General features: G+C 41.5%; 1 protein-coding gene across 1 annotated transcript in view; it reads left to right on the top strand.

Annotated features, from left to right (window-relative positions):
• Nucleotides 1–25,351, top strand: part of SART3 (spliceosome associated factor 3, U4/U6 recycling protein) — a 54,464-nt gene extending 29,113 nt beyond the window's left edge. The window contains 8 exon segments of the mRNA XM_033956548.1: nucleotides 5,101–5,210; nucleotides 7,409–7,521; nucleotides 9,170–9,246; nucleotides 10,928–11,093; nucleotides 11,752–12,218; nucleotides 15,994–16,149; nucleotides 18,516–18,703; nucleotides 23,983–25,351. Of these exon segments, the coding sequence (XP_033812439.1) occupies nucleotides 5,101–5,210; nucleotides 7,409–7,521; nucleotides 9,170–9,246; nucleotides 10,928–11,093; nucleotides 11,752–12,218; nucleotides 15,994–16,149; nucleotides 18,516–18,703; nucleotides 23,983–24,172 (1,467 nt within the window). The 3' untranslated portion in view covers nucleotides 24,173–25,351.
• Nucleotides 25,352–27,307: the final 1,956 nt, after the last annotated feature.

Genomic DNA, 27,307 nt, shown 5'->3' with positions numbered 1-27,307 from the left:
GCTATTCCAACAACACATCTCTAGTCTTCTCCAGATGCGAAAATACATGGTCCGCTCAATATACGACTCCTTCGAGCTCACCTCTCGGGCCTCTGCCATGGCTGTAGCCATGCGTCGACTAGCCTGGCTCAGAGTCTCCGACCTGGACATCAACCACCAGGATCGTTTGGCCAACGCCCCCTGTCTCGGGGATGAACTCTTTGGAGAGTCCCTGGATTCCACCACCCAGAAACTCTCGGCCCATGAGACCAGGTGGGACACCTTGATCAAGCCAAAAAAGAAGGCTCCGCCTGCTCGACCCTATCGGCCTCAATCATCTTACCAGCGGAGGTTCTCAGCCAGGCCACTCAATCCGCCTCCCCAACAATCTCGGCGACCTCGTCAACAGCAGCACCATGCCCAGGCTCGATCTCAGGCCACTCAACCCTCTAAGCCGCCTCAGCCTGCTAAACAGTCTCAGCCCTTTTGACTCTTCTCTCCAGGGCATAGCCAGTCATCCTCCCTCACTGCCTCTTCCACAGCCTATCGGGGGTCGTCTCACCATTTTCTCCAGCCGTTGGGAAGTCATCACGTCGGACCAGTGGGTCCTCAACATCATCCGCCACGGCTACTCTCTCAACTTCCAGACTCTTCCACCAGACAACCTTCCCGTAGAGTCTGCTTCACACTCATCTCAAACCCCCCTCCTCCTGAGGGAAGTTCAATCCCTTCTCCTTCTCAATGCCATCGAAGAAGTACCTCCAGATCAAAGGGGCCAGGGATTCTACTCCCGCTACTTCCTGGTTCCCAAAAAGACGGGAGACCTCCGTCCCATTCTCGATCTCAGGAACCTCAACAAGTGTCTGGTCAAGGAGAAGTTCAGAATGCTCTCCCTTGCCACGCTTTACCCCCTCCTCTCTCAACACGACTGGCTATGTTCCCTGGACCTCAAAGAGGCCTACACTCACATCTCCATCAATCAGAGTTCTCGCCGCTACCTGCGGTTCCAGGTACTGCACCACCACTATCAGTACAAGGTGCTACCGTTCGGCCTCGCCTCCTCACCCAGGGTCTTCACCAAGTGCCTTATAGTGGTAGCGGCCTTCCTCAGGTCTCACAACCTCCAGGTGTTCCCCTACTTGGACGATTGGTTGGTGAAAGCACCTTCATCTCAACTCGCGCTACAAGCTACTCATCACACCATCTCTCTCCTCCACCTCCTGGGGTTCGAGATCAACTACCCCAAGTCGCATCTGCTTCCCACCCAGCGACTTCAATTCATTGGAGCAATTCTGGACACCACGCTCATGAGGGCTTTTTTCCCCTCCGACCGTCAGAGGACCCTCCTCCATCTCTGCCGTCAGGTGCTCATGCATCCCTCCATTCCTGCCCGACAGATGATGGTCCTCCTGGGTCACATGGCCTCGACGGTGCATGTCCTTCCTCTGGCACGTCTCCACCTTCGTACGCCTCAGTGGACTCTCGCCACCCAATGGTCACAGACTACGGATCTTCTTTCTCATCCCATCTCTGTGACATCATCTCTTCAGCAATCTCTCCAATGGTGGTTGAACTCCTCAAATCTTTCCAGGGGTCTACTCTTTCATCTGCCCCCCCACTCTATGATCATCACCACAGATGCGTCCCCCTACGCGTGGGGAGCTCACCTGGGAGATCTACGCACCCAGGGACTTTGGACCCCACAGGAGCGTCGTCATCACATCAATTTCCTGGAACTCAGAGCCATGTTCTACGCCCTCAAGGCTTTCCAACATCTTCTCTGCCCTCAAGTCCTCCTCCTGTGCACAGACAATCAAGTCGCCATGTACTACATAAACAAGCAAGGCGGCACCGGATCTCGCCCCCCTTTGTTTGGAGGCTCTGCGCATCTGGACCTGGGCCACGGACCGCAATCTCTTTCTCAGGGCGGTCTATATCCAGGGCGAACAGAACTCTCTGGCCGACAATCTCAGCCGCATCCTTCAACCTCACGAGTGGACGTTGGACCCTCCGACTCTGCTATCCATCTTTGCCCGATGGGGCACTCCGCAGGTGGACCTCTTTGCAGCACCTCACAATCATCAGCTGCCCCAATTCTGTTCCAGACTCTTCTCCCCTCACCGTCTGGCTCCGGATGCATTCCTGCTCGATTGGAGGGATCGATTCCTGTATGCCTTCCCTCCACTTCCTCTGATGTTGCGGACCTTGTCCAAACTCCGCAAGGATCACGCCACCATGATTCTTATCGCACCTCGGTGGCCTCGCCAACACTGGTTCTCACTCCTGCTCCAACTCAGCTCCAGGGAACCCATTCTACTTCCTGTGTTTCCTACTCTACTTACGCAGCAGCATCAGTCTCTACTGCATCCCAATCTGTCTTCGCTCCACCTGACAGCTTGGTTTCTCTCGGGCTGACCTCTCCGGAGAATCTATCTCAACCGGTCCGCCTCATTTTGGACGCCTCCAGGAAACCGGCCACTCTCCAATGTTACCATCAGAAGTGGACCAGATTCTCCTCGTGGTGTCTCCGGCATCGTCAGGAACCCACCTCCTTAGCGGTGGAAACAGTCTTGGAATATTTGCTCTCTCTGTCCAATGCTGGCCTCAAAACTACCTCCATCAGAGTCCACCTCAGTGCCATCACTGCGTTTCATGAGCCTATTCTCGGAAAACCCCTCACGGCTCATCCTCTGGTTTCCAGATTTATGAGAGGGCTCTTCAATATCAAACCGCCTCTCAAGCCTCCTCCTGTCGTCTGGGACCTGAATGTGGTTCTCTCAGCCCTCAGGAAACCTCCGTTTGAGCCTCTTGCCACTACTTCGCTCAGGCTTCTTACCTGGAAGGTGCTTTTCCTAATTGCCATCACCTCTGCCAGGAGGGTTAGCGAACTGCATGCACTGGTTGCCGACCCACCTTTCACTGTTTTTCACCATGACAAGGTTGTTCTGCGTACCCACCCTAAATTCCTTCCCAAGGTGGTCTCAGCTTTTCACCTCAACCAGTCCATTGTGCTGCCCGTCTTCTTCCCTAAGCCTCACTCGCATCCTGGGGAACAGGCGTTGCACACGCTGGATTGTAAGCGTGCCCTTGCTTACTATCTTGATCGTACCAGAGCTCACCGAACAGCCCCTCAGCTCTTTTTGTCTTTCGACCCCAACCGTTTGGGTCGTCCTGTCTCCAAACGGACACTTTCAAATTGGCTTGCTGCCTGTATTGCTTTCTGCTACGCTCGGGCCGGTCTCTCACTGGAAGGAACTGTCACGGCCCACAGAGTCCGAGCTATGGCTGCTTCTGTAGCTTTCCTCCGCTCCACGCCCATCGAGGAAATCTGCAAGGCGGCCACTTGGTCCTCAGTTCACACATTCACTACTCACTACTGTCTGGATGCATTCTCCAGACGGGATGGACACTTCGGCCAATCTGTGTTACAAAATTTATTTTCCTAATGGCCAACCATCCCACCTCCCTCTTTGTTAGCTTGGAGGTCACCCATGTGTTAAGAATATGCTGCCTGCTTGTCCTGGGATAAAGCACAGTTACTTACCGTAACAGGTGTTATCCAGGGACAGCAGGCAGATATACTTACGTCCCACCCACCTCCCCGGGTTGGCTTCTTAGCTGGCTTATACTAACTGGGGACCACGCACTCCTCCGTCGGGCGGGAAGGCACTCGCGCACGCGCGGTGCGGCCAACTAGAAACTTCTAGTTAAAAAGGTCCGTACCGAGGGCTCCGTCGGTGACGTCACCCATGTGTTAAGAATATCTGCCTGCTGTCCCTGGATAACACCTGTTACGGTAAGTAACTGTGCTTTCCAATTTTGAGTAATTTGTTGCATGGCGACCCCTGTCAATATTAATAATAACTTGTTATTATTTGCAGAAATCGGACTCTGAGTTCTCATTGCTGTACCAAATAATATAGTGTCATATGAGAGTCCTACATGGTTTTCTAATAATTTATTAATTTGGGGCCAAATTAGTTTCCAAAAAGCATTTACACAGGGACAAAAAGAAATTAAATGATCTAACGTCCCAACTTCTAATCTACAATGCCAGCATTATTGCAAAATTATTAACATAAGTCAGCATTAATTTTCACTTGTAAATATTAAGATCTTTAACTTTGGCAATGCAACCCCAAGCATATTTAGCATGTGCTGCTTAAAGCTTTCTTTCATAATTTCTTAGAGCTGGGTCAAAGTCTATCCTTACTACAATAATGGCTGAGGCAAGTGCAGGGTGAAACCTGGCAGCTTCCTTCTTGTCCATTGTCCAAGAGTTGTATCGCACACTCTTTGCTTTCTTCTCACTAATTACCATATTTCTCCGCGTATAGGCCGCCCCAGTGTATAGGCCGCAAAAATTGCCTATACATGTTTTAAAAATTTTAGATAAGCTGCCCCATGTTATAAGCCGCGGTTTATCTATGAGTTTTAAAACCACATGGGGGTGGCCTATACATCCCTCCCCCCCCGTATACATCCTCTGCTGGCTGCCTCCTGCAATGTCGTGGCCGCGGTGCAGGGCAGGAGCGATCTTTTCAGTGTCCATCCGCCACCGCGCTGCTTCCTCAATGCCTGCGTCAGTTCTCGCGAGACTCTCGAGTCCCGTGAGTACTGACGCAGGCATTGAGGAAGGAAACAGCACAGTGGTGGCTGGACTCTAAAAAGATCGCTCCTGCCTTGCACTGTGACTGCGACATTGCAGGAGGCAGGAAGCCAGAGAGGGAGTTGCATTATTTTAAAAGGTACCGGGGGGGGGGGATGTTTACTAATGGGGCGGCTTATCTACGATGTTATTAGATAGACCGCCCCATATAAGGAAGTCACACCCACTGTTTGGATTGCGGCCTGTATATGGAGAAATATGGTACATAACTCAATGTTTGAAATGACAGGTAACTATAATAACAGGCAAGTTACTTCTTAATACATATAGGTGAACTTTTGTAAGCACGACTTAAAAATACAAAGAAATTTTAAGAAAAAACAATGTCCCAAAGAGAATGTAAAGTTTTTAGGAAAGATAAGAAATGTAAATGTGTCCCAAAGTGTGACTAAGTTTTCAAATTACTTTTTAATGGATTCTTTACTTTGAATGCTATTTTTTTTTCCTATTAGGCTCGTCACTGTAATAATATGCAGAAGGCCAGAGAACTCTGGGATAGTATTATGACTAAAGGAAATTCAAAATTTGCAAACATGTGGTTAGAATACTACAACCTTGAGCGGTAAGAATGGATATAGGGAAACATTGTTCAGTAACTTGGAATAATCTCTTTTCCTTTCCTACTCTATTTCCTCCTCTGTTCTTTGCTGCGTTGTGTGACAATTGTCACCAAGTTGCTTTTCTAGCTGTATGGGGTGAGGGAAATGTTGGATAATTGCAGTTGTTGGGCTGGCAGCTGTTTTAGAGAAGGGGAGAACTGTCACTGAGTGAGCAGAAGTTTATGGATATAAAACAGAAGAATAAGACTTACGATATGATGCACTGATGCTTTTTCACCCCCCATTTTGTGCCAGAGGGGGAGAGGAAAGCATAATAAATAGGGCCTTAACAGTACAAATTGGACTCCAAAGAGCCTGCTTCTGTGGCAGTAAGTTGTTTTTTTTTAACTCCTAGAAGTGGTTTTAGGGCTGTACTAATACAATTAGCTTGTTCAGAAGTTGAGATAAACACTTTTTTAAAAAAAATAAAAGTACAGAAAGCTTGTTTTCTGTATAACTTTTTCAAAACGTAACCAATTTCAATAAAATTTGGGATGCCATCCTGAATAATTTTGCAATAAGCCTACATTCACAACAGCCACGTCACCTAAACAATATTGCCACTGCCTAATAATTATCGTTGTGACTGGTTTGCCCCGGAGAGTCCCAGACAGATAAACTCCTTAAACCTGTATCTGTTAATGTTAATCAGGCCAGACTGCATAGTTCTTTGAACAAATTTCTTTAATATAAATGTAAAACAAAGAAATGAATAAACTCACAGTTCAATTCTTCTTAAGGCATTTCTTCTACAGAATCTGCACTCGATCAGCACAAAGCCAAGGTGTGTATCACAGATTCTGTGCAGGATAACATTGTGCTCCAGACTTAGTTAACTAAGCTGTATTTAAGCTAGCAAATTTAAAGGTTTGGTTGACTAAGCTGTATTTAGGCTAGCAAATTTAAAGTTAAAATATAGATGTGGAACAATGCCTTTCCTATGTCCATGTGCTAGTAAGATGGAGACTGCTTTCAGATTACACGAGAGAAAACAAGCAAGAAATAATGCATCAGCCCACCAGGAACACAGCAGTGCACACTGGGAGCTTATCTTAAAGAAACACTCTCACTGTTTACATATTCTATGCACAAGTGATCTGCATTCTTGAAAGTGGTACATGCAGATGCCATTTTGTTTTAAGCATAAACAGTTATAGTTTTTATTCAGGAAGAACTGTTTCTTATTAAAATTTGTATCTGGAAAAAGATTATGTTTCTCATTGACTGGTGTAAGAGTTTCCAGAAAAGAGGTGGAAGAAGGTAAGCGTAGAATATGTTTTGGAGAAATGGGCTCAATTGATTGCCAAGCAACAAAACCAGAGAAGACGGGGGGTCCAACTTCGTCTGCAGTGAAAAAACAGACCAGAGCAAACAAACCAAAACTGCAGGCTTGTACACGATTTATTTGTCACAATAAAATTTGCCTGCATCGTGTACAAGCCTGCAGTTTTGGTTTGTTTGCTCAATTGATTGCCAGTCAGGAAGCAGCAGGGCTCAATCAGTTTGCACTGAAGAAAATATGACAGCTGAAGAAGTGAAGCAGGAGGTGAGATGATTGGCATATGTAGAATTATTTTTTTTTTCCAAATCTTTATTCATTTTTATATCTCACAACAAGTGAACAATAATACAACAATTGATTCATGTGTATATTTATTGCAAATTTATTTAGGGGGATGTATGCCAGATTTTATTGAAATTGGCCAAGTTTTGATAGAGCTAGCAGAAGATTTTGTTTTTTTTTTAATGCAAGTGTAGACTCTCCATTTTAGCTCAAGGCTGTCTGCAACATTTTGTCAGGTATGGTCAGCCCTCCCCTAAAGAGCTTAACAATATTGTAGTTTCTCTAAGGTTGAGGGTTTTCAGGTACAGTACTTATCTTAGATTAGAAACTACTGTGTTCTGTGGTTTTGGAACTTTATGTGTGCTAGGAAGTTGTAAACTTGCTCCCTATTGTTGTCCCAAACTCTGGCTTAACCTGTTGAGCATTGCATTCATGGAGCAAGTTTCTCGTAGGCTCAGTAGGAAAGAGAGAGGTAGTAAGTAATTGAAATAAAGACGTATAAATTATACGTTTTGAATAGGAAGTCCTCTTGTCCTAATTTAGGTGGGAGTATAGCACAGTTTGACCTGAGTTCAGTGCTGCTTTGTTCTCCTGTAGGTCAAATGGTGACACACCACACTGTAGGAAAGCCTTACACCGAGCTGTACAATGCACGGTAGATTATCCGGAACATGTATGTGACGTTCTGCTCACTCTGGAGAGGATAGAAGGTAAAAGTGTGGACTTCATTTGACTATAAAATTTCCACCTTCCTATTTTTATATTTTCCCTTAATGAGGATATAGTTCTGTGCTAATGATCTGCAGGATGGTTTAACATTATGATTTAATAACTTAAGAGGTGTGTTCTTGCTAATTCACATGAGGCTATAAAATGGTTTTATTATACCTTTAAGATGGACTTGTTCATGAATTTAAGATCAGTGTTACAGGCCAATCAATATGTGTGAAAATTGAGTTGCAGTTCAGTTCTTAAAAAGCCATCTGCTCTGTTTAAACCTAACATTTTTCCATTAGAAATTAAATTTTAAGATGCTAGTAACTGATGCTGTATAGGAAATAATGCAGAGTCGAGGTCCATAATGGGACTTAAACGTGACCCTCTCTGGGGAAAATGTGATTAAAGTAGCAGATCCAAAATGTTGGAATGGCTGATTTTTTTTTTTTTTCTTGTCATGGGTCCATAAGCAGTCTGAAAAAGTTACATGTTAGAATTTCTGTAATTTGTTTTATTTTTTTTTTTTTCACATAAAAGAATGGCATTTGGACTGTAGTATTACAAATTGTTTGCTCTAACAGAATTCATTAAAACCTCTTTTTTTTTTTTTTTGTTTGTTTCTGGTGACTAGTCGCCCTTTACCAGAAATGGTCACAAACGGCAGTCAACCTCTAGAGGTCAGCTATACATTTTGGAACGGTTTTTAAACTAATTGTGGGGCTTGTAGTACCTGAGGGACTGCAAACTTATTTTTAGAGGGAACCGTGTGTGCTTGTCCTTCTACCTTGCTGCTTTTACCTGGGATTAGACGGTTTTCAGCATGGCTACATCTGCAGCATTGAAACATAAAAAGTGAAACCCAGCAGTTAGGGAATTGTTCCTTTCAAATTGCCTTTCCCTGTTCTCCTCTCTCCTCCCCCTCCCCCAACAGCTGCTAACTTGGATAAAAAGCTTCAAAAATTGTCCTCTGAGGCCATCTTTTAAAGCCTCTAGTTGCATTTTACTCTGTTTTAGATGAAGTTGGCTTTCTGGCCAGATATTTTTCAGTCAGAAATTAAGTGGAATCCAGAGGTGGCCTAAAGCTAATCCCGTTTTAGGCTGAATATAGGGCTCCTTTTACTAAGCTGCGTTAGCGTTTTTAGCGCACGCAGCATTTTAGCGTGCACTAAACCTGCGCTACGCGGCTAGAACTAATGCCAGCTCAATGCTGGCGTTAAGGTCTAGCGCGGGCGACAATTTAGCGTGCGCTATTCCGCGTATTAAAGCCCTAATGCGGCTTAGTAAAAGGAGCCCATAGTGTTAAGGTTTTTTTCATGATGGCCTTGAACTGACTGGATTATAGTATTAGCTGAGATGAATGCTGGATAGATTATGTGCTGCTTTATTTAAAATGTTTTGGTTGTCAGATGATCATTGTTTGCATTTTGTAAACTGCTTAGGTTTAAGCGAGTTAGAAAATTTTTAAATAAATAAATGAGGTATATTTAAAAAAATAAAAGCTAAAAGAGAGCCTTTGAGTTTGAGATTTGTTTCTATATTGCTTGGTAGACTGGTATAGTCCTTACGAATGGACTATACCAGTCTACAAGCTAACAGAAAGAAAATTAGCAGGTAAGAACCTAATTTCTCCTTCTTCTGTAGGCTCTTTGGAAGATTGGGATGTTGCTGTCCAAAAAACAGAAAACCGATTAGCTCGTGTTAATGAGCAGAGAGCTAAGGTACGCAATTCTCATGTATTCTTATTTGTAGTCGGCCAGTTTTACGTCCATTAAATATCAACTTGATTTTAGAGTTGTGCTTTTGCTAAAGACTGAAGTAGAGTTTGCAGGGTAATCATATTCAGATCTGTAAATTGATGCTTGAAAGCTAATCTGTTCAAAGATGTTTTTGAATTTTAAACATTCTGAAAACAGATTTTATGGAAATGTACATTGTAGCATCCTGTTTGGGCATTTTTTTTTAACATGTGGCAGCATTCATGTTGCTTAGTTGAGGAGAGATCCCCAGCAATATTCCTATAGGGTAATTAGAGTAGGCGACCTTTTAAAGCTGGTACATGTGTAAATAACAGAAACTCTAAGGGGAAGTGTTCTCATTCTCCCGTTTTGAAAGTTGTTCCACAGAAAATCCCTGCAAGAATTTACACCTGCTATTAAATATGCACAGAAGTTTTCCACTCTATGCATTTTTGAAAAAGAAAAGTTATGCACAAGTCCAAATCCTTCTCCCAGGAACAACTCTATTATCATAGTAAAAATAAGCACATTAGCATTATGTGCCGGATTCTGTATAGGATGCCTGGTCTCAGAAGCTGCTTAAGCAGCTTTTGAGACTCGCACATGAGCATCCTATGTAGAATTGCATCTGTCCTCACGGACAGATGCCTAAGCCCTCCTAACACCACGATTCTCTAATGGGTGTCCACGTCACAGGTGACAGAGAATTGGATTGCAGCTGAGCTGAATGCGGCAAAGGAATCTCGCTGCCATGATCAGTTTGGTGACTTTGGCAAAGAATCCATCCCCCTCGCAAAGACTACCAGCAGGAGGGATGCCCAGTCCCTCCTGCTGGAACCCATGAAGCCACTTCCCCCTACCCTGGAATGTCCATGGCAGGAAGAGTGCCCAATTCCTCCTGCTGCTCCCCCCCCAAGATATCCACCGGCAAGATGGATGCCCAGTTCCTCCTGCCAGAAAAACACCCATCCCCCTAAGACATTCCCTGGCAGGAGGGATGCCCAGTCCATCCTGCCAGAAACACATCCCAACCCCCTCCCCAAGCCTACCCAGACCCCATAAGTATCTTTTTCTAGTTGGCTGGCTGGAGGGATGCTTACTCTCTCTGGCCAGCAGGCTTGACTCCACTGAATGGTGGGCCTTCCCCTTCCCGGTGCATCATGGGATGCACTGGGAGGGGCCTAAGGCCCTGATTGACCCAGGCGCTTAAGGCCCCTCCCATAGGAAGGGGCTAGACTGATAGGAAAAATTAACCCAAATTTCAAATTTTTTCATATGACATTAATAGGATGCCCTCTTAGTGATATTGCTCTCATAATAAAGGGGGGAGGGAACCAAAACCTGAACACTACTGGCTTCCTGCCAGATACTTGTGACCTGGATTGATCACTGTGGAAACAGGATACGGGCTAGATGGACCATTGGGTCTGACCCAGTATGGATATTCTTATGTTCTTATATAAAACAAAAATTCCATATAAAATGAAATGTTTTGGGCTACACACCTCTAGTTATGAGACCTGTAGTAGTAATCTTAGCAAATATAGAAATCAAAGTTATAGGAAACAGTCTGTCTTAGGGAGTAGCTTTCACTTTTGTCAAGCAATGATATGTCATTTAGCAGTGGTTTTCGATTAATTGGTTTAAAAATAAATCCTTCCAGGCTGCAGAAAAGGGAGCTGCTCTAGCGAAACATGAAGATGAAAAAGCAGAACAACGCAAGAAAGCCCGCGCCGAGAAAAAGGCCTCAAAAAAAGCGAAGAAAAACAAGACGGGGGAAAAACGCAAAGCAGAGGAAGAAGATGAGGAAGAGTGGGGCAAAGAAACAGGTATGGGAGATCTCCAAAGGATAATGGCTGCTGTAGGCAGATTTTCTGATTTAATTAACTAGGACCCTGGTGCTAAAGGGCATTTCTCAAGTACCTAATTTCATTTTAGTTTGATTCATTGTAAACCGCTTAGGTCAGTAAAATGCAGGAGCAGTATATCAAATCTTAAATAAACATAAACATTGTGACTGCCATTTTTTTATTGTAAAGTTTAATCCCAGGTCGGACTCCCTCCCTTTGTGACCGAGATCGCCTCCTTTCCCCACTGATCGGCCCTGTGCTTACCCATGTGCCAGTGCTGAAAGTGCCTGCTGCTGGTTCTCTACTGGGCTGCTGTGGGACTGAGCAGGTGAGAGCCAGAAGGCCTTGAGCATGTGCAGATGCTCAAGGCACTGCAGCAGCCCAGCAGAGAACCTGCGGCAGGCCCTGTAAGCACAGGGCCTGTCAGTGGGGGGAGGAGGCAATGCAGTGCCTGTGGCCTCAGGGGAGCAGCAAAGCTGGTTCCCAGGGTGGGAGCTCGCAAATCGAGTCAACGCTCGGTTTGTGAGTTAGTTTGCTTGAGTGTTTTGCTCATCTTGCAAAACACTTGCAAACTGAGGTTTGACTGTATTTCAAAAGGATTTTCTACCTTCATGCCCTTATCTTACTAACTTTACAGCAGAACAGCCCAACAAAAAACACAGAGGGGATGGAGACGTTGCTTTTGAAGACAATGATGACATGGAAGAAATGGAAATGGAAATGGGACTCTTTGGGAGAAATCCACCTAGGAAAATAGAAGGTGCCCATTCCAACCAGAAAGCAAAGGCTGCTGCTGTTAAAAAGGGGTCAGAGAAAATTCTCCATAATATTAACAAGGACAATATCACGGTTTTTGTCAGCAATCTTTCCTATAGCATGGAGGATCCTGAAGAAAAACTGAAGAAGTTGTTTGAGGGCTGTGGCGAAATCACAGAGGTCCGTGCTGTTTTCAGTAACAAGGGGGCATTCCGGGGTTACTGCTACGTAGAGTTCAAGGAGGAGAAAAGCGCTCTTGATGCTCTCAGACTGGATCGCACTGAAGTAGACAACAGGCCAATGTTTGTTTCTCCATGTGTTGACAAGAGTAAGAATCCATCATTCAAGGTACTTTTTTTATTTTTCATATGTTATGGTGCTTTATGGACAATTATTGCAGCTGTAATACAAGGGTGATTTGAAAAATTTGGTTAAAAAAACAAGTTAAATATTTTTTTAAATTTGACAAAACCTATTTTTCTGACGGGAAGGAAAAAACTGGACACTCGCTGGACTAAGTATACAGCCCTCAATGGAGACTATGTAAAGAAATATATAACTGTTTTTTTAAAATATATTTTTAACGTATTTTTTAACCTAACTTTTCAAACCACCCTTGTATATATAAAGGGCATTGTAATGTACAAATCATTTGGTCTTGACATTTAAGCAGAAAAGAATGTAAGCTTTCTTATTACTTTTGTGTTGGCTATTCTCAAAAATTGAATAAACTAGAGTGTACTTTTCTCCAAGACACTGCCTAAACTGCAAGTTCAAAATCATAGCACCTAATTGATTAAAAGGTTTTTGGTTAGTGAAAGTGAAGACTTTTAGTAACTGTGCTGTTTTGTGGTTTGAGGCTAGTGTCTTGAATTTATCGACTTCAGCCGTATTCATGGCTGTACATTTTTTATTTTTTTTCATATGCCTTACTAACCTGTTTGAAGTTTCTTCATATTCTTTTGTTACAGTTGTAAAATCTCATGAGTTTGTTGCTTTATGTTTGTATGTCTATGTCATGTTTATGTTGCTTTATGTTTGTACATGACATTTGCATAGCACTCTGTTAATTTAGATTCATCATGGTAGGAAGACAATGCTTTAAAAAGTAATACAGGGAGATGCGCGTTGGGTTACCAGACGTCCGGATTTACCCGGACGGCTTTCCAAAACCCGGCACTTTGTCTGGGTTTTGAAAAGCCTCCTCTCAGTCACGTCGGGCAGAAGGCAATCCACGCATGTGTGTCCTCCTGCTTGACCAAAGCAGGCAGCGGCGGGGTGAAGCTAGGGCGGGACTGGGGCAGAGATGGGTAGGCCTGGGGGTGGGTCTAGGTTATCCGGATTTTACGATTGTAAAATCTGGCAAACCTAGCCTAGTGGGAAGAGCTCTGCACTGCCATATGTAGAGTCTGGGTTGGCTTCCCAGGTCAGGTCTTCTGTTACCTGCTCTTGTCAAAGATGCCCTGGAGGCAGTGTTCATAGCCTCTTGGGTGTATAGTCCATTCTCGCTATTCATGGTTGTATGGTTCTTGAAAATCTTCGTGAACCACGAATCAATGCGTCTGTGGAAAAGTAAATGTTAGGTTTCAGACATATGTGGTTCCTCAAAACCATAGAAAGTGAGTAATGGATCCTATAGGGAAAACGGGGTTAGGCTCCTTCATGGACAGCCGTTGACAAAAGCCATGTAGAATATTCAGAATGTTGTAAATATATATTTTTATTTGCAGTGTTGCTTATACTGTAGAAGTAACATTCTTAAAGAAAAAAAAATTGCATAGAACAGTGCTGGAAAATAAATACCTGTACTGTATTACACAACGACAGTAAGAAATTAATGTGCTCATCAGCCAGTGTAATGCACCCTGTTTTTTCACTATTAGGACAAAATGGTGCTTTGGAAACAGAACGACAACTTACCTTCCTCTTTTTACAGACAAACTTAATTCAAACAATAGTGGAGCCAACACATTCAGCGGGTCATATTCTAGATGTGACCTTAATTCCTATTCTAGATGTGATCATTGCAAAATTCCACCATAAGCCATCCCAAATATCTTCTTTGCCTAAAACTATAACCTATAGAGACTTTAGCAAGTTTAATATCTTTTCCATTACATCACCCTTCCAACTTCAAATAGAGGATCTGCAGCATCCCCATGGATGAGCAAGTTATTAAATGGGAATCTGCAAGTAAAGCTCTTCTGGACAATCTAGCGCCTACGATCTCTCGTACAATTTCAGGCAAGAAGGCTGTAAATCCATGGTACATGCCTGAATTGGGGCTAATCAAAAAACAGCTCTTTGGAGAGAAAATGGTGACAAAAAAGAACGACCTTAAACTTATCAAAATATTTAGAGCAGGCAAATTACTATAAAAGTAAAATTAATACAGCCAAAAGGAATTATTACACAAATCATAACCTAGACGAACGTAAGACAGGAAAACATTAAACAGCAAATAAGTTGTATCCAGGCAGTCTTAGCTCTGGCATACCCCTTTCGTGAGTAGCAGAGGCTGAAATAGAAATGTATATGCTGGAACCTAGTCCAAGAAAGTACAGAGAAATCACTCATACAGCCTCTGGAGAGAAGGGTGATGACTTAATGGAGGCTTGGTAGCACATGGTCGGGTGAGAAGCTGGTCTGTGATGATGCAAAGCATGTGGGAAGAAAGCAGCATAAACCTGGCTCACCTTTTCTGGCCAAATCCGAGTAGTACAAAAATGTCCAGTGCACTCTTCAGTATCTTTGGTTCAGCTGGTACAAAATTACCGTATTTTTCGCTCTATTAAGACACACTTTTTTCCATCCCAAAGTGGGTGAAAATCTTGGTGGGTTTTATGAAGCGAAGGTGCAAAATTTTAATCACCCACCCGCCGCTCCCCCCCAATACAAATGCAAAACAACCCCCCATGGCCGCACCACCTTTTAGCCGCATCACCTATGTAAACACTGCCTCGCCACCCCCCCTGTACAATTGCAAGCCCCCACGCCGCAGCTGCACCAACTTTCAGCTGCACCACCTTTTTAAAACAAACCCGCCGCCGCTGTCGTTGCCACTGTACCTTTTTCAAGCCTGGTAGTCCAGCGTATTTCCCTCCCTCGACGGCTCTGTATCATTTCCCGGCAGCGGGCGCACGAGTCAGGAGCGAGGTGGTCAGGCCCAAACTTTCCATGCTCCCGCTTGGGCCCCCGCCGCTTTCTGAATGGCTGGCGGCAGTTCTCGTGGGACTCGTGAGAACTGCCAGCAGCCATTCAGAAAGCGTTGCGAGCCCAAGCGGGAGCATTTAAAGCTTGGGTCTGACCGCCGCGCTCCTGACTCGTGTGCCCGCTGCCGGGAAATGATACAGAACCGTCGAGGGAGGGAAGAATTTAAAAAAGTTACGGATTTTTTTTTTTTTTTTTTAAAGGTACAAGGGGGGATATGCTTAAAAAGATACAAGGGGGTATGATTAAAGGTATGGGGGATGATTAAAGGTACTGGGGGTACGTGGGGGGATGATATAAGGTACTGGGGGTACATGGGGATTATGGGACCTGCCTGCCTGTCCGTCAATAGGCCTGCCTGCTCTGTGCCCTGTCCCTGCCAGCCCTGTGCCCTGTCCTGGCCTACCACTAGACCACCAGAGGGGGGAAAGGGTACAGAGCCTGGCAGGGAGAATTTGGTTCGGAATGGGTTTTTTTTGTCTTCCTCCTCTATATTTAGGGTGCGTCTTATGGTCAGGTGCGTCTTATGGAGCGAAAAATACAGTAGTCTCTTTGCACTGAAACTGATTATGAAAAGGATTTTCTTTTTTAGCTAGCTGGACTTAGTGCCATGGACCACAGCTTGTATAAGTATTCCAATATGAAAATTACCTTTCCGTGCACCTGCAATATTTTAATTCAGGAAATGTGCAGTTGCCTTACTGGTGTACAAAGGAATGTGTGCTGCACTCGTGATCCAAAGATTTAATGGGAAATTTTGCTTTAATAAATACCCCCTTTTGATAAGAAATCAGAATGCATATTTCTTGATGGTCTTATGAATGGACTTAGATACCCTTGGCAGTGGCTGTGAGACTCATCCATTGTATAGTGAAGAGGAAATTTTATGCAAGTTTTTTTTCCCCCCTTTTAGCCATCGTTCAAGTACAGCACAACACTGGAGAAGCACAAACTATTTGTCTCTGGATTGCCCTATTCTTGCACAAAAGAAGAGCTGGAGGAACTTTTCAAGGAGCATGGGTGTGTGAAAGAGATCAGGCTGGTCACAAACCGATCTGGAAAATCTAAGGTATTTTCTGCTGACCAACTTCAGTTATATTTAGCAGCTTTAGAAAGGGAGTCATTATTTAATCTAGTGCTAATTGATCTTTTTGATGATGGTGATCATAGGTATTTATAGCCCGCTGCTCTCCCTAAATGTAGGTTCAGAGCAGGTTTAACATCTAAGAACAACATCATCCCGACTACATAAAAACAAAACAATATCTAAAGAACAACATTTGAAACAATCGTAGTAAAACATTTTAGAAAACAAATATGACTTCAATAATGTATGTAAAAAGATATATAGAGGACAAGATCTTTTTTTTCCACTGATAACATATTCCATAATTTAACTGCTTGAAACCTAAAAGATCTCTCTTGATAACTTTTCAGTGATACCCCTACAAGATGGAAATTGTAACAACAGTTAGTTCATGTTCTTTGACTTTTTGAACCAGATTCTATAAACGGTGCCTAAGCGTGCCTTCGTTTTAGGCATCGCTCAATGTGGTTGTCGGTAAACCACTAGGTGCCACTTCTGTAGTAAGGACATGGGAGTCTGTACTCTAGGTGAATTACCTCTGGTCATGAGCTGCTTGCAGAAGGATGCTAGTCACATCTCTCAGTTCCTCCTCCTTCACCAGTGGAGTATAGGGCCCTCTTCAGTTTTTCCTTCTGCAAGTGAGCTGAGAAGGTGTGTTCTGATCTGCATTAAGTTTTATTATTTGGGGGTATTTTTATTTTATCTGTTTAATGAGACTTAGGTGCCTAGAGGTCTACAATTTGAGCTAACTCTGCCTGGGAAAGAGCGCAGATTCCACAAGAGCGGTCAGCTCACAGGGCAACCCCCAGGTGTACCTAATGTATAGACTCCTGTGTCTAGAAAGAAGATTATCCAGGTAAGAACCTAATCTTTCATTAATGCCGGTGGTAAGCATTAAAAGCGCTGCCCACGACTGGCTGAATATTGGGCAGTATATTTACAAATATTTGAAATACAAATATAGAAGCTTAATATTTCATATGTTGAAGGTCATATTCTCATATGAGGGTCTTGCTATGACACAGTATCAGTATGATAAATGGGATCAGGCATGTGCTTCCGTAAAAGTGGCAAGGCTATCTGCCCGTGCTTCTCAAATCTTTTTTGTGTTTTGTTTTTTTAATTTATAAAATTTTAAACAAACATACAAGAAAATTGAACTTCTTGCTAAGGAAATATAACAAACCAAAGGAGGCAATACAGATTTCCAATAATAAAAATAAACAGGATACTCCCCCCCCCCCCTTTACAAAACCAACCGCACGAGGTTTTCAGCGCCAGCCATCATGCTGCATGATCTGTGCTGCTCCACTGGTCATAGAGTTCCTCTTGCACGATTTTGTAAAAGGGGGATTTGTTTGGAAAGACCCCTATTGAGGGGAACAGAACACAGAAATCAGGCAAGATGCTTTAGAGAATCATTCACCAGATCTCTAGCAAACCAGAATTATACTTGTATATATCCTTATCCCTCTACAGCTCCCAATGCTAACTGTGTGATAGAAATTAGAAATTTTGTGATCTAGGAAATTTGCTTCTCAATCTTTATGTGCCTATAATCCCATGATTTGAAGCCAAATAAAATTGTGTGTCCCCTCCCCCCTCTGAAGATGCAGACATGATGCACTTATAGGGAGCCAGCCTAGGTCATGACCCCAGAAGCAGATTCTATGACCCCTATTTGGGAAGCTGTGGTCTGTAGTGTGTAGTAGTATAGGAAACCTGACTCAGTGACCCTTAGAGCAGTAAAATCAGAGTTTAGCGCATGTGCCAAGCCCAGATATGGCACTTTACTTTGTGGGCATTTTATTTATTTATTTTTGTAAATCATGTGGTACCTGCAAAAAAAAACCCAAAATAAAGGGGAAGTACTTGCCACCTCTTATTTAGGATGTGCAAAGTGCTCCTGCATTAATCCAGTTAGCATACAAGCTGGATAATGCAAGAATGCCCACTTTCTGTTCATTACATGCCCCCTTCTAAAAATATTTTCTAAAAATATATTATTGCATGTTAACAGGCAAAATACCAAGCATTTTGTAGTAGTTCTTTGGGCGTGCTAACCATACATTAAGGGCTTAATGTCCTTTAATAAAAGCTCCCCTAAAGTAATAGCAATGAACCTTGGTGCCATCTAGATGGCATCAGTAATGCTCACAGTTCAGAGCACAGGATGTAGCCAGCTATATAAGAGAAATCCAAAGTGTGAGATGTTCATGTGTTTGAATTAAAGAATGGCACTGCGTTGAACACCTGAGTTTAACCATTCTTAACCCATAGAGCACACTTACCTACTTGGTTAAAAAGCCTCTCCTGATGTACTTAATCTCTGGATTTTTTGGATTTAGGGGTTGGCCTATGTAGAGTATGAAAATGAAGGCCAAGCCTCCCAAGCTGTATTCAAAATGGATGGTATGAAGATTAAAGAGCAAGTTATTAAGGTAGCAATTAGCAATCCTCCCACACGAAAGCAGACGGACAAACCTGATACAGGGAAACAGCCAGCATCCATGGTTCCACGCCAGATATATGGAGCGTAAGTACTTAGAATTTTAAAATGATATTTCTCTAACGAACTGCACAGGAGTAAGCATGTGAGAGGCAGCAGTAGTATGGAAAATTAATGCCTATGTTCTTAGAGCTTTCTGTTAGCTCTGTGGCGGGGCTGCCAACCCCCAAGTGGAGCGATTTCCATTTCCAGCTTGGGGCTTCCACTTGGCTGGGGCTAGTGGTGCTTCAGAGGCAGTGTTCACAGTTGCCAATGGGTAAGAGTGAATCCTGGAAGTAAGACAACAGCAAAAGCCAGAAAGGTGTGTAGAGAGGAATGGCCAGCAGGGAATGAGTCTCTTCAGTTGTTGTGACATTCCCTACCTCTTATTGAGATAAGAACTCAGTTTGCCTTCCTTTCATAAAGCTTTAAAAGCATACTTCTTTGTATTTACTTAATTGATTTTATCAAATGGGCTTTTTTTTTTAGTTATTTGATATGATGCTCGTTATGTATGTGATCAATGTGCTTATGAATGCATGTCTGTAATCCACCTAGAAACGGTAAGCAGTGTAGAAGTATTTGAAATGATTGTAGAGTTCTGGAAGAAGCCTTGGTGCATGACCCTAGCCAAGAATTGTGACTACTAACTGGGCTAAAATAAACCCCTCTTTGCTTACAAGTGAGGAGGGGGGAGGCTTGTAATGCTGGTTCTAAGCCTGGTGGAACAGGAGGATATATATATATATATATATATACATATATATACATACACGAGGGTCATTTCATAAATAATGCACACTATTTTTTAAATTTACATGTTTGTTGGTTTTGTTTTGTTTTTCAAGTATTTCTTTACAATCATTCAGTATAGTCTCCCTGCTTTGCAATGACCGAGTAGCAACGTCCGGGAAGCTTCATTATTCCATCCAAGACACTGTTTTAATTTAGTTGCCGAATGACTCGGGTACTGGTGGAAGAAAGCTCTTCCAGAGATGCAAAACGATGTCCACGCATAGGTTGTTTCAACTTTGGAAAGTCTGGTGGACTCAAGTCTAGACTGTAGGGAGCATGAGGTAACACCTCCCAGCCGTATTCGTGTAGTTTTTCGATGACATTCCCTATGTGCGGGCGAGTATTGTGAAGAATGATTGGCTGAGCCAAGAGCAACTGAGGTCGGGTTTTGTGCATTTTGCTGTGACACTTCTTCCACATGGAACTTTGTCTGTGATGTTGATGCCTTCATGATCATAAGCAAAAATCATCATTTCTTTGACTTTTTTGATTGAGCTCATCGAACTTTTTTAGGTCATGGGGAAGATGGAACTCTCCACTCGTCAATGAAAAACTACGCAAATATGTCTGGGAGGTGTTACCTCATGCTCCCTTCAGTCCAGACATGAGACCACCGGACTTCGATCTTTTTCCAAAGTTGAAACAACCTATACGTGGACATTGTTTTGCATCTCTGGAAGAGCTTTCTTCCGCCGGTACCCGAGCCATTTGGCAACTGAACTAAAATGGTGTCTTGGATGGAATAATGAAGCCTCCCGGACGTTGTGACTCGGTCTTTGCAAAGCAGAGACTCATAACTAAAAACTGGGAAGTTCCTCTCTAATAATGGTCACATAATAATAACCCCAATTCTAAAAAATCGAAAAGAATCTACAGCTATAATATTCAACTACAGACCAGTAGCATCCATTCCGCTTATTGTAAAAATTATGGAGGGATTGGTACACACCCAACTGATGGATTATCTGGATCAGTTCTCTCTCCTACATGAAACTCAATCCGGTTTTAGACCGTTATTCAGTACTGAGACAGTAATTGCAGCTATTTTAGACAATCTGTGCCTACTGTTTAGTAAGGGCCTTAATGCCTTGGTTATGCAATTCGATATGAGTTCTGCCTTTGATCTAGTAGACCACGGGAAACTGCTGCAATGCCTAGACGTCATTGGTATCAGGGACGAGGTGCTGAATTGGTTCCGTGGCTTCCTTATGTCCCGCACTTATCAAGTATGTTTTAATTATGAACTTTCAGATACCTGGAGCAATCTATCCGATGTGCCACAAGGGTCTCCGCTATCTCCATTGCTCTTCAACATCTACATGTCCTCACTAGGCACGCAGCTAACCCAGTTGGGGATAAAACTATTTAGTTATGCAGATGATTTTATGATCATCATCCCATTCGTTAATTCTATCTCTGAAACTATTCCTAAAGTTTCAGAAGCCATAAACGTGATGGAGCACTGGATGACAACCTTTAGGCTCAAACTTAATTCTGAAAAGACAACTTTCTTCGTTGCTTCGCCACATCCGCTTGACACCAAATCACCACTATGTATCAATAATCTTAATTACCCTATCCAACCTACCATAAAGATACTAGGTGTAACTTTGGGTCAGTGCCTAACCATGAGAGACCAGGTGGACTTCTTGATCAGAAAGGGATTTTTCACTCTCTGGAAACTCAGATCCATTAAAGCTTATTTCGATACAGTGGCATTCAGAACCCTAGTCCAATCCCTCGTACTGAGTCTACTTGACTACTGTAATATCACCTATTTAGCAATTTCCCAAAAGAACATGCAGCGTTTACAATTGATGCAAAATCAGCGGTCAAACTGATCTTTGGGCTGAGGAAGTTTGACCACGTGACACCCTACTACCGGCAGCTGCATTGGCTGCCAATGGAGGCGCGCGTAAAGTTTAAATTTGCCTGCTTCTGCTTCAAAGCACTACACGGACTTGCCCCTAAATATATAACTGACCTTTTCGTCTTCTCAGCCAACAGACACAAGAGAAGCTCACATTCCAACTTCGTTTCCCCCCCAGTGAGAGGTTGTAAACTGAAAAAACACCATGAACGTCTTCTCTCTCACCAAGCAGCATCATGGGGTAAAGACCTAGAACAATTGCTTTCGCCCACTACTTATGAGGAATTTAGGAAACGTCTGAAAACACACCTGTTCCTAAAGTATCTAGACGACTGATCCTCTCTTCTCTCTCCCCTCTATAGCGATTAACTTGTTCTATTGATCACTCTCTCCTCAAAAATGGATTTCCTGTCCTATTAACCCTCTTTCTGCCTCCCCTCTTAAAGTCAATCAATTTGTACCTTTGCTTAATCTTTGTAAACCGCATAGAACTTCACGGTATTGCGGTATATAAGCTGTTATTATTATTATATTGAAGGATTGTAAAGAAATACTTGAAAAAAAATAAACATGTAAATAAATTAAAAAAGTGTGAATTATTTATGAAATGACCCTCGTATATACAGTATATCTGGATGGGATATATACAGTACATATAGATATAGATATAAACTTTCAGATATTTTTTATGTGGCCATTTCAGAAGGGGATTCTTTGTTGTTTTTCAGTCTGTCAGTAAAACCTGTGTTCTTAACAGTAGTCTGATGTCCCAAGAAATCCGCCTGGAAACATAGAACTTGTAGACTATATTGAGTATTAAGATTTTTCCATTCAGGGAACCCTGCCTGAATGGCCTGCTTCAATTGCATCCATTTAAAATATTGTGATTTATTTAAGCCAAATTTATTTTGCAATTGTGAAAAACTAAGCAGTGAACCTTCTGAAATGACATCATTTAATGTTCGTATACCTGCACTTATCCATTGTTTCCAGACGATTTTAAATCCGCCAATCTTGATCCTGGAGTTTACCCAAATAGACTGATTTAGTGATTTAGAAATTGGATCTGTTGATAGGTTATTTATAAATCTTAATGTTTTCCAAGTATCTAATAAAATTTTGTTATCTTTATATCTTCTAGGCATTGTTATGCTAATTAAATGATCTAAATGCAATGGGAACAGGAGCCGCCATTCTAAATATAGCCAATCTGGTACATTCTCCATGAGATCTGGGAGGATCCAATACATACCCTGTCTTAGAATATAGGCTTGATGGTACCTATAAAAATTTGGAAAATTTACCCCTCCCTCCACAATTAAAAAATCATGTAGGACTCTCATATGACACTATACTATTTGGCACTGCAATGAGAACTCAGAGTCCGATCTCAGCAAATAATAATAAGCTGCTATTAATATTGACAGGAGTCGCCATGCAACAAATAACTCAAAACTGGAAGGACTTCACCAAATTAAATTATACATTCTGGTGGAACTCTGTCTGTCATATCTATAAAATGGAAAAAGTAATAGCATTACAACATGGGAATCTTCATAATTTCATGAAAATTTGGCAACCATTGAAAAATTATTCTACTGATTAGATTTCTTAGCACATTTATAATAGATATATAGGAATGGGGAGGGACTTATATAATTTTTGGATTTACTATTTATGATATGATATATTGAATATAATTACAAATGTTATGAAATAATTAATTATATTATATATAAATTAATTGATGTAAGAATATAAAATTAATAAATAAATTATCACAATAATGATTATATTAGAATGGGGAGGGGAAGGGAATGTATATTATATGAATTTAAGTATTGGAAAAAATGGGAGGGATATATAATATCTGATAATTGAATTATTTGTAATCACAAATTTTTTCATGCAATATTTGAAATTTATATGTACAATTAAAATATTGTAAGAATGAAAATTTATAAATAAAATATTAAAAAAAAAAAAACCAGTAGTCTGAAAAGGTGGTATTATAGATTTAAAGGAAAGGATGGTGGATGCACACAGCAGCTTCCCAGTGGAAAATATGGAGGCAAAAACAGTAAGAAAATTGGAGAAAACCTCAGATAATTGAAAATCTTTTTTTTTTTTTAATTCTTTATTCATTTTTAAACTTTCATCAAGTGTACAAGAATCATAATAAACACTATTAATTAGATCACTTGAACATCTTATCATTGTATCTTATAAATATAAATGCAACCCTCCCTCCACCCTCTCTCTAAGCCCATTATTCATTATAAGATCATAAACCCTCCCATTAAACCCTTCCCCTCTTTCATCACTAAGTGGTGTATAATTAATAGAAAAATGGCATTTAATCATGACAAAAAGATGTTAATGGCTCCCAAATTTTTATAAAACTTTAAAATCTTTCATTATAGTGAAAGTATGCAATCAAACAGGGTCTATGACATTGGACCAGGAAGGAGTTTGGGTAGATTAAAGGGTCTTTGAGTTTTGAAAAGATAGAAACAAGGAATATAGTATTTTTTTTTGCTTTGAGGGACACAGTGAAAAAATTACTGATACTAAGGGTGCCTTGAACTAAAAATGTTTTGGAACCACTGATCTAATCTGATATATGCTGTTAAAATCTTGTCATCTACTTTTGTGTCCACAGAAGGGGCAAAGGAAGGACCCAGCTGGCCTTACTGCCCCGATCAGTACACCGCCAGAGCAACCCTGTGACAAAGTCAGAGAATGGTATGTCCCAGGATGAGATGGCAGCTTCCTCCACCACCACCACATCTGAAGTGGAGCCTAAAAAATTGTCAAATGCAGACTTTGCAATGATGCTGTTGAAAAAATAATAATTCAAAGAAAAAGGACGCCTACAAAATCTAGTAGTCTTTGAAAGCCATTTTGTGTCTTTACTAGCAAGGGAAACACATGACAAAACCTGCAAACACTGCTTGGGGCCATTGTATTTAACAGTTCAAAAAAAAGAGTGGTACAAATTTAGTAATTCGTTTTTTAAAGACTTACTGCAAGCAGTACCATGTTTGTTCTTGTAAAAATAAAACTTTAAATAATCCCTCATATTGAGGGTAGATGCCTGTGTAAAGAGTTAAAGTTTCAGTTTATGGTGTGTGTTTAAATTTATACTTTCGACCACTGTGTAAGGCTATGTGAAAAAAGAGAACTTGCATAGCTCCATGGTCAGAAATTCAGAGAATGGGTCACCCAGCCTTTGAAGACTTCTTTTTTTTTTAAACTCTTAATTTCGTAGAGAATTCTTATTTTTGCTTTCTCAGTGGACATGGACCTAGGCCACTTTTTTTTTTGTTTTGTTTGTTTGGACATTGTTTAATACAAATGATTTGACAGAGGCGATTTTAGTTTCACCGCAATGGCCTATTTTAATACTTGGAGCAAGGGGGAAGTTGTATGAAATACATTCATTGGATGTTCGTTCTGGATTTTTTGTTGTTTTTTTATATTGTATATTTGTAAGTGACTTGTTGATGCATACTTTTTATCTAAGAAACCTAAATACTGGAAATGGAGGCTGTGTTAGATCATTTTGTGCCAGTGGGGGTTCAAGTTTTCAGTTATTTTGAAGTAGCTTCAGCCCTTGTCTACCTAAGGGACTGTTTTGTTCTTTGTATACAGTGTAAAGCACAGACCAGTTTTTTTCTCTCCTACGTTTATTAGACTACCATTGTCTTTGAATGATGTTTGTAAGTTAAAAGCTTGCCTATTATATATATTAAAAATTTACACAGTTTAAAAACAAAGTTGTTCATTGAAGACTTGGAAGCTATATGCAGTTCTCTTATCCGACAGAATAAATTGCACCTATTAAATGTGAATTTTTAAGAAAAAGAAAACATTTCAATTTGTTAGATTTGGCTTGCCACTAAATAGTTTTAGGTATTGTTAACTGCATATCCCCTCTGAAGTATAATGCTTTTATCTATACTAGTCTGATGTATATGCCTTTAGTTCATTGGTTTTATTTTTATGAAAATAAAGTTCTTATCTGTGTATATTCTATAAATTTGAGAGCACTGTCAATATATTTGAAAAGTTAGTGTGTGCGCAAGGGGTAGAGAGATGGGTCCTGTTCAAACACATTGAACATGGAGTGAGTCAGTTCTAGTGGTGGCAGCGGCATCCTCCTTATCTCTAAGATCATACCACTGAATTAAAAAAAAAAAAAAAATCAGGTCGCTCAGTCAACTAACTCAGTTGACTGATGCTATCTCTTGCTCTAATTTTAGCTTGCTAGGCTAATCCAGGCTTGTGAATGTATGCTATTCTAACAGTATATGGAGACAGGACCACAACTTTTCATTAACATCACCACAATGCTAACGGGTTAGTATAGCTGCTAGTATTGTGTTTCTAAAAGATACAGTAGACTCTCGGTTAACTGTCACCCATGGAGATTGATAGATGCCGGATAAATGTAGTTTCTGGTTGCTTGAGAGTTACAATTAAATATAGGCCTAACAAATATTATATCCTATACTATGCCATTCCATAAAATGTTCCAGACAAACTACTGGACTTGTGGTAGGCAAAGAGTGGGCATACTCAGGTGTGGCGGTGCCAAGTTTACACTTAAAATTTCTGCCAGAAATTGATTTTATTTTCGTTTTTATTTAAAGTATTACGGTATTTCTTTGACTTTTTTTTGCTGGTTGCTTGAGTTCCGGTTAACAGAGAGTCTGCTGTAGTTGGAATTAAGAGGGATGTCTTTGTGGTGCACGTTCAGACTCAGGCTATCGGGTTAGTTCTGTTCAAAGTCTGCCCAGGGCAGTATGCTTGAGTACTCTCCAGAAATGCTGTAGCAGTAGCATATGTTAAAACAGTGTGGAGCACACTGGTAGTTCGAGGCAGACCACTACAGTACAGTAAAATCTCCAGCTCTCAGCAGCAATGCATTGCTGGTGTGGAAGACCATCCCGGCCAACTGTCTCAACTGGATCATGGAAAGTTGGAGCCAGATTGGGAGGCTTTGGGTCAATTTGCAACTTGCAGGAACTTTTTTTTTTTCTTTCATTCACAGTGCAGCGATGTACCAATTCAACCATGGCTGAAGGCCAAACTGCTTCTATTTATAAAATTGGATATACTGGTCTTCTGATAAACAGAGTGGTTTACAGAGATAATACAAGGCATAAAACCAATCCCATAAACTCTCTCCAAATCCTATAAAAATAAGCAGCAACAAAAATAAAACAGCTATAGGGTTTTATTTCTGTGTTTACTACTTGCCTTACCAACCCATCACACTCTTATATAAACATCTAAAAGCCTAATATAAAGAAATACTTCTCTAGTACTTCGGGCAAAGTTTGGTTCCAATCTCAAGTGTTGTGAAAGGGCATTACATAAAAAGGGTATAAAAATTTCAGATTTCCTTTGTGGAATCTAATTTCACCCTTGATAAATATGGAATAACTAAACAATTCTGTTCTTATGAACACAGAATCCTTCCTAGAGAAAACAGGGTAAGTGGTAACCGTGAGCAAAAAGCCTTGGAGCTCACTTTTGAAACAGAAGATCATCCCAAAAATGGCACGACACAGCAGATGGATATTTTAAAGATATTTTTCTATTCAGTTTGTCTAAATTTCAAGGGGGGGGGGCATCTTGGTGTGTTTTGGTCAGGCTTATAATTCTGATGTTTTTCTATAATGCCCATTATAGCTGCAGCTGTCATTCAGCCTGGTATTTACTATCATTTCTGTTTAGGGGTGGGAAGGGGTTAGTGACTGCTGGAGGATTAAGGGGGTGGGCCTGCCTTTATCCCTGCCGTGGTTATCTGGGCACCTTATGGCACTTAGGGCCAGACTGTTTAAAATCACTGTGCATTTAACAATGGCACTTAATTATCATTGATTGCACATATTTTACTGCCTGCTTATCAAAATGGCGCATCATGGTCTTTTCTGTGCTTTTTAGCAGCCTCTGATTGTACAAATATAGTACAAGGT

Source organism: Geotrypetes seraphini, chromosome 8 (assembly GCF_902459505.1).
Source record: "Geotrypetes seraphini chromosome 8, aGeoSer1.1, whole genome shotgun sequence".
Lineage (NCBI taxonomy): Eukaryota > Metazoa > Chordata > Amphibia > Gymnophiona > Dermophiidae > Geotrypetes > Geotrypetes seraphini.
This window is presented reverse-complemented; position numbering and strand designations above follow the sequence as displayed.